Source organism: Crocuta crocuta, unplaced genomic scaffold (assembly GCF_008692635.1).
Source record: "Crocuta crocuta isolate KB4526 unplaced genomic scaffold, BGI_CrCroc_1.0 scaffold299, whole genome shotgun sequence".
NCBI classification, from domain to species: Eukaryota; Metazoa; Chordata; class Mammalia; order Carnivora; family Hyaenidae; genus Crocuta; species Crocuta crocuta.
In genome coordinates, this window is record NW_027532747.1 from 9092314 (window position 1) to 9100240 (window position 7927).

At 58.2% G+C, this 7927-nt stretch overlaps 1 protein-coding gene across 1 annotated transcript in view; it reads left to right on the top strand.

Moving 5' to 3' along the window:
* Positions 1-7927, top strand: part of ITPK1 (inositol-tetrakisphosphate 1-kinase) — a 172021-nt gene that overhangs the window by 150744 nt on the left and 13350 nt on the right. The window contains 3 exon segments of the mRNA XM_077780893.1: positions 2417-2515; positions 2802-2842; positions 6619-6784. Of these exon segments, the coding sequence (XP_077637019.1) occupies positions 2417-2515; positions 2802-2842; positions 6619-6784 (306 nt within the window).

Genomic DNA, 7927 nt, shown 5'->3' on the forward strand with positions numbered 1-7927 from the left:
CACATATTTGCTGTGTAACTCTGGGCAGGAAGCTTCACCTCAGTGTACCCCATTTTCCTCTTCTGTAAAATGGGAGTGACAGTACTCTCTCATGGGTCCTTGTGAGGGGGCCTGAGTTGCTTTGTAGACTGTGTCATCTGGCACTTATCGAGTGCAGTTTCCTGAGAAGTTGTTTGTTATCAGTCACGTGTAAAAGTTTGGGTGGGCTGGGGTGGGAGGGGACGTTGATGGGGGAGGGGGGCCATTACAAGGCAAATCTAAAGGCCAGGCCGAGGCATCTGCTTTGAAAAATCTGGTGATGGGGAGTTTGGAAGCTCTTGCAGGAAGTAGCCTGTTGGGCTCCAGGGGTCTCTGAATCTTCCTTGGGAGGGGATGGGCCAAGGGGCTCCAGCCGCCTGTCAAAGCCGGTATGCACTGGGTTGCGCTGCAGGGACAACCTGCAGCAACAAGCTTTCCCATCCTGGCTCTGAGCCTAGGCCGGGGGTGCAGAAATGGGGCCTTGTTTAGGTAGTGACTTACAGCTGAGAGCCAGGACGTAGCCCCAGTACCTGCCCACCCTGATTTTCCTGACTTGTCTTTTCCTGGCCTGTCCTTTGAACCTCTGTCATTGACCATCATGTGACTTGGGGCAGGCGGCCTGTTTTGGCCTCTGCCCATGGAGATACTGTGACAGCAATTTGAGGATTAAAGGAGTTCTGTCTTTGGAAGGCCTGCAGCACCATCTGCCAGGGCTCAGCAGACGCTGCCCCCAGCCCACCTCCCATGGTCCCCAAGAAGCCCTGCGACCTCTGAAATCTGCCAACACCTAACATTTCTGCGCCTGTTTATGGAGTTTGGATTGGGGGATGGGTGGGTAAAAACATTTTTAATACACCCTGTGTAATTCTTGGCATTCATCTTTATGAGTTATATGAGGCTGGATCTTAAACCTCAGTTTAATGTACTGACCTTAGCCAGCCAAGTAGCTAGAAGCTTCTGGAGACAAGCCACATTGCTTGTTTACTTTTCGTTTGGTTTCCAAGTTTGGGGGGGGCACCCCCACCTCACTAACGCTCAGCCTTTCCCGGCCCCTGTGCCCAGAAGAAGTACAGGGTGGTCCCACCTCCTGAGGAGCTGCTGGCCTGATCTGAGAAGGGGAGTAGACAAGAAACAGTAATAACAAACCAGTAGTGTAATTTAGCAATCAGTAGAGAGCGTCCGGGCACATTTGGTTATCCCGCAAATCTTCTGTTTTGCCCGAACTCAGTGCCTGGCACCAGAAGTGTCCTGATAACCAGAGCAGGCCCGGCGTCCAGAGCTTTTCAGAAAAACCAAACGTGCCGAGGACCCACTGAATGGGCACCCCTCCGAGACCAGGGACTCAGGAAAGGCAGGGTGTGAGAAGGTGTCGGCAAGGGGGCAGGGCCGGGGCTGGAGACGGGTGCTGAGTGCTGAGTGAGGGAGAGAGGGAGGGACGGAGGGAGGGAGTCAGGAGTCCGGACCTGGCAGGCAGATGGCTGATGAGATGTGTCCTTTAGGTAGCGAGAGGGTGAGGGACCTGTGTCCCCAGGTGCAGGAATGCTTGTGTAGCCTTGGGCACGCGCTTTAATCTCCCTGACCTCAGCTTCCTTCTGGTGGGATTATTTTGCAGACTTCAGAGGTGATGCATGCAAAGTCCTTTGCACGGTGCTAGACACGTGCCAGGAGCTAAGCATGTGGCGCCGCTCCCGCAGACACTGTTAAGCCGAGGAGGCGAATGGTGGGAGAAGTCTTTATTGAACCAGGAAAATGTCCGTAGTTCATTGAGAGAGAATTTGGGTCACAAAACAGTATCCTGTTGTAAAGTTCTGCGTGCGTAAATGCGTATATGCCTCAGGCTGAGAAGTTCACGGTTATAGTCTTATCTGTGAACGCATGTGGTTCTTACTTTTTGGGGGGGGTCAAGTTTTACACTTATCATATATTGGTTTTGTAATTACAGAAATATTATTGGAAAATGTAGTTAAAGGGGTGCCTGGGTGGCCCAGTCAGTTGAGTGTCCAACTCTTGATTGAGGCTCAGGTCATGATCCCAGGGTCATGGGATAGAGCCCTGAGTCGGGCTCTGTACCGGTCGAGCCTGCTTGGGATTCTCTCTCTCTCCCTCCCTCTGCCCCGACCCCCTGCTCACGTGCGTGGATGCGTGTGCGCTCACTCGCTCTTCCTCTCTCTCTCTCAAATAAAAATTAAGAAAAAGGAAATATAGTTAAAGTATACGGTACCGTTACCATCGGTGTGTGTGTGCACGCGTGCACACTTGCTGTGGACTTCGGGGTGTGTGCTCAGGAAAGCAGGGCTGTTGAGGGTGGCCCTGGGGAGGTGGCTCTGTCCCAGGAGGTGGGCCGGGTGGGGGGGCTAGTGGGCAGACGTGCTGACGTGGGCTTCTCCGCTGTCCCCAGACGACAGGATCTGCTCGCCGCCCTTCATGGAGCTCACGAGCCTGTGCGGAGACGACACCATGAGGCTCCTGGAGAAGAACGGCCTGGCGTTCCCCTTCAGTGCGTACCATGCCCGGGCCCCACTGGGCAGGCTGGCCAGGCCGCGGGACGGGTTGGGGCGGGGGGGTGTCTGTGCTCCCGGGATGCACGGAGGCCTTGGCTGCCTGGGGTGGGGTGGGGGCACAATGTGCTTCTCTGCCGGCCATTGTGAGTCAGTGTGTCCCCCGTTCGCCCCTCATCCCCGTGGGCTGCCGGAAGGCCACGAATTTCTCCCTGGGTCGCAGGTCGGGCTTCGTGGGCAATAACCTCACTAATTTCTCTCTGCTTCTCTCTCCCTGCCCCATAGTCTGTAAAACCAGAGTGGCTCATGGTACCAACTCTCACGAGGTGAGTGGAAGCTCGGACTGCCCTGTCCCCCTGGTCTCCCCAGCTCACGGTGTCTCTCTCCCTGGGAGCCCGCAGGGGTCTGTGTGCCGGATCCCACCCCCACTGCAACTGCTCCCTGTCCTGCTCCTGGCTGTGGCTTTGTGCGTGCTCTCCAGCCTCTCCCCGTGCCTGTCCTGTCCCCAAGGGCGGGTTGGGTGTGCAGGGGCCTGCCCGTCCACCTCAAGCCGCAGCAAGTCACATCACATCCCCGTTTGACCTGTCCGACTTTCCAACCTTGAGCTCGTCAGTGTCGATCGCTTCCTGGGCACCTGCTGTGCGCCCGCGGCTGCCGCGGGCCCCTCTGAGTGCTGTGACTGGAAGGGCGCTGTCACTGCCAGCAAAGACCGGCTGGGCCTGCTGCACGTAGAAGGGAGCGGGGGAGGCGGTGGCACTCTACTTGCTAGTGTGTGGGGACTCCACCACCCCCTCCATCATTGCGGTGTTCCCCCGCGGGCGTTCCCGGCCTCACTCAGTGCCGGGCGGGGAGCACACAGGAGGTGCATCCTGCCCCAGTGGTAGAGGCAGAGTCCCAGAGACGTCGCACCGGTGAGATAAGGTGCAGGACCGTAAGCAGAGGGGGTCTTCGGGGGTTAAGAGGAGCACATGGCCAGGCGGGGACTCCATTGGGTTGCCCTTGCTATCCCTTGGAGCCACACTGGGACATTGCCCTCAGGGCTTTCCCCCTACCCCCCACCCCCTGCCCATCTGCATTCCATACCCTTAGGGGCACAGCCCAGCCTGGCGGCCTCCCCGTTAGGGACCTGGGAGAGTGCACTGGGCAGTAGTCTCGGGCCCATCCCGGAGGGTCCTGTGAGGAGAGTCTGACCCAGTCAGGAATGTTCCCCAAGACCGTAGGACGGAGCTTGGACAGCCCCCCAGCGGTGCCCGGGAGCAGAGCTGCGAGGCGGTCCTTACCCCTGGCACCCGTTCGTGGCGAAGCGTCTGTAAGCAGACCGTGTCACTGTGACATGGGGCGTGGCATGATGGAGACCACCGGGCCGAGAGTGTGCCTCCGCTTGTGGGAAGGAATGTGGGGGCAGCCCCTGGAAATCACGGCCTGCTGCAAAGGTCAGCTGCCTCCTGAGGCCGGGCGCCCTTGGGGAGCCACCCCCGTCTGGGCCTGCCTGGGCTCTGGGCCAGGGATGTGCCCCATGCCAGGCCCTGGCAGGGAGCGGGAGTGCTTCAGAGCAGCCAGAGCCCCTGTTCCTCTTGGCACTGGCACCTGCCCACCAACCTTCGATCTGCCTCTCCTCAGTGGCCCCGGTTCCTCTGTTGGCCAGTGCCCTGCGGGTTTCTGGATGGAAGGACCACTGATCATCATTAGTGTGATTAGACCGTCCCAGTGCAGGAGAGGTCAGCCCGCGGGGAGGAAACCCCTTCTCTCTTCACGAGAGAGCTCTGGAATCATGTGGACCTGGTGGCAGGTCCGGCTGCCTGTGCTGCCAGCCATGGGACTTGGGGCAGATTACCTGGCCTGTCTGAGTGTCTGTCTGCACTCGTAAGTGGGGATAGGATCACAGTTGTCAGGGACGCGGGGGAGGCCACGCATAGGGAACCCGCTGCTACGGAGCCTGCTGGGCCGTGGGAGTAGCTGTGGGTGTTCAGGTCCACGTACAGTCCCTCCTGCCAACGTGTGCGGTCAGCGCCCTCGGGGGAGGCTTTCACCCCTCAGTCTAGCTGTCTGAGTCTGGCTCCAAACCATACGCATGGGTGCATCCCCCCCCCGCCCCCGTCTCCCAGCCCATGGTGTGCTGTGTCAGTGTGCTCCAGATGGGAACACAGCATCCAGGATTGGGGGCTGGAGACTCCCGGGGAGCCTGTGTGTGCTCTGGGCTGCCTGCCTCCTGGGAGGCTTTAACATCAGAGGGATGCCCTCTTGAGTGGGGTGCCCTCCATGGCATGTTGGGGACCATGGCCCTTCCCTGATTCCAGGGTGCCCGAGGATTGGGTGCAGCAGGGATGGAGGACAGGTCTGTGGGCATGATTCGCTTTAAACAGGAAAGCGTGGCTTCTTTTTTTTAATTTTTAAAAAAATGTTTTTTTATTTTTGAGAGAAAGCATGGTGGGGCGGCTGGGTGGGGTGGGGGAGAGGAGCGCAGAGAGGGGAGAGAGGGAGACACAGAATCGGAAGCAGGCTCCAGGCTCTGAGCCATCAGCACAGAGCCCGACGCAGGGCCCAAACCCACAAACTGCAAGATTGTGACCTGAGCCAAAGTTGGACGCTTAACCGACTGAGCCCCCCAGGCGCCCCAGTAATGAGGCTTTCTGATTAGGGTCCTTACCTGTGCTGAGGTGTGCCTAAGCTCCCGCTCAGAATCCCAAGCTCAGCTAAAATCAACTAGCTTTGCCAAGCCACTCTCTTTTTATTTCCTGTTCACAGAATTGGTTTTTCTTTTTTTAGCCAGTCCATGCACACTGATTTCCTTGGTGGTGAAATCGCCACCCCTCATCTTGTTAAATCACTGAGCCCAAAGCTCAAAGTGCCCCCTGAAGCCATCGAGGTAGTTACTGTTGCTATTTTACAAGTGAGGAAAATGAGCTCAGGGCAAGTCCCCTACCCACAGCTGGAGCTGGGACGTAAGCCCATGTCTGGCTCCTCTGGCTCCAGAGCACCGGTGGGCTGTCCCTTCCTTGTCAGAAGGCTAAGAGACGGTCGCTGCAGCATACGCGCATAGGCACACACAGGCACTCACACGTGTACACACACACGCACACAGATGCACACACTGTTTGCTTCCGTGTGTGGCCTGCCCCTCCGCCTCTGCCCTGCCTGGCCGAGCACCGGGAACGTTGCGGGGATGCTCCGTGACCACTGATGTCAGGGGCGGCTGCCAGCGCAGGCCTCCAGCTGTCCAGGCTCTGTCGTTCCTGCGCACGGTCCTGGGCATCTGGTGGCTCCTTCCTGGGGCCTGTGGGCTGCGAGGGATTAGTCGTGGCCGCTGAGCTGAAGCAGAGATTTCCTCCAGCTGCGCCTCTGCCCTCCCTGCCTTAGGGGCCTTACCAGATCCTCTCAGTGGGGACCTTTGTTCCCAGAGGAGTCAGGGACTCAGAGCAGCACAGTCCCATTCCTCAAGCATCCGTGTGGTTCCCTCAGTGTGTGAGAGGCTGAGGCTGCAGCCGGGCCAACCCAGCCCCATCCTGGGCTCCGTCTCTTTCCAACAAGCCACTGGGCTTCTCAGGGCCTCAGCTTCCTCATCTGTAAAAGGTGCAGGATAATAGCACCCACCTCAGAGAGGCAGCGTGAGGACAGCACGTGGTGACTCGCCTTAAGTGGTCAGGACAGGGCTGGGCATGTTCCAAGTGCTCAACCAGAGGCCCTTACCCTTAGCCTTTGACCCGAGGCCTCCTAACTCCTGATCCATTGCCTCACACTCCCTGCCTCTCCTGGATCTTCGTGGAGGAATCTCCAAGGCTTTTGTAAGGATTGAATAGCATACAACTAGGGCTCCCATTCCTGGGACTACGGTGTGGACTTGTGCAGTGCACAGCCAGCTCAATCCTACATGGACAGCCTGATGGTGCAGGATTTCCAAACCCCCACAGCAGGAGCGAATTGACCTCCAGGTGTTCATTCTCAAGTCTCATTCCACTCACCCTGGCTCGAGATTCTTCCTGGGGAGCCCTCAGTCTGCAGGGATGGTTCTTGGCGGCAGGCTCTGGCCAGGCGAGGTGGCCCTGTGTCTGAGGCTGAGTAGGTGGTGGATTGTGACAGAGCCTGTGGCCCCCTGTCCCTACAGATGGCCATCGTGTTCAACCAGGAGGGCTTGAGTGCCATCCAGCCGCCCTGTGTGGTCCAGAACTTCATCAACCACAACGCTGTTTTGTACAAGGTGTTTGTGGTGGGCGAGTCGTACACCGTGGTCCAGAGGCCCTCGCTGAAGAACTTCTCCGCTGGCACGTCAGGTGAGCAGGCTTCCCGCCGTCTCAGGGGCCCGGCTGGGACGGGACATCAGCTGTCCGTCCTGCCACACTTACCCTGGTTGCTTTGGAGGGGCCGGGGACGAGGTGGTCTGCAGGGTGGAGGAGGCGTGTGCAGTGGGTGAGGAGGTCTTGGAGAACGAGGGTCATTGTAGGGGCTTCACCCACCTGAGCCACCGTAAGCTCCGGGACTCCTCCGAGAGCTCTCTGTGCCCAGGACGCTTTCCTGGGGGCCCCACAGAGACGAGACTCACGAGCAGCATGCCAGAGTGCGTGATTGGCCCTTCAGGGAAGCAAGGGTTTGGGACAGGGTACCCCGAAGTTTGAAGGCCAGAGTGCTGACTGCTTCCTCGTGTCTTCTTTTTCCACGTGGGGAAACACAGTTATTTGCTGCTTCCGCGGCCACTGAGTTCACGTGTGCTCTGTTAGCGGTCACACGGGGTCACGGCACTTCGTAGTTGTGGGGCCTCGGGTGGGTACCTGTGGGCACAGCCACCCCACCGCGTCCCCCCCTTACAGGGGTGAGGACCGAGTGAGCATGCTTTGGATGCGAAGCATCCCTCAGATGGTCACACGGGTGGTGGTGTTTTTAGGGTGCTGCCATCATTTGGGGCATTTGAGGGGGTCCTGTGAGGAGGCTGAGGGGCTACACAGCTCAGCTTTTAGTTTTTAAGTTTATTTATTTAGGGAGAGAACACGAGCAGGGGAGAGGCACAGAGAGAGAGAGACAGACAGACAGACTATCCCAAGCAGGCTCCACACTGTTCAGTGCAGAGCCTGACCCAGGGCTCGAACCCACAGACCACAAGATCGTGACCTGAACCAAAACCCAAGAGCCTGACCCTTAACCGACCAGCTGCCCAGGCACCCTGCTCGGCTTCTTTTTTTAGCTCTCCTGACACCAGCTGAGTCTTGGTCCTTTCAGACACTGACACTAAGATAAGGAGTTGCTGGTGTTGGAGTTGCTCAAAGGAATGTTCTGGTGGTTCTGAAGGCAGCTCCGAGGCACGTTCCAGAAACCTCTGGAGCAGAGTAATAAGCACAGCATTCTAAGAGGGCTCCCAGCAGGGCATCTGGTTGTCCTCATGTGGTGTGCTCAGACACACATACACGTGTCTCTGCAAGCCG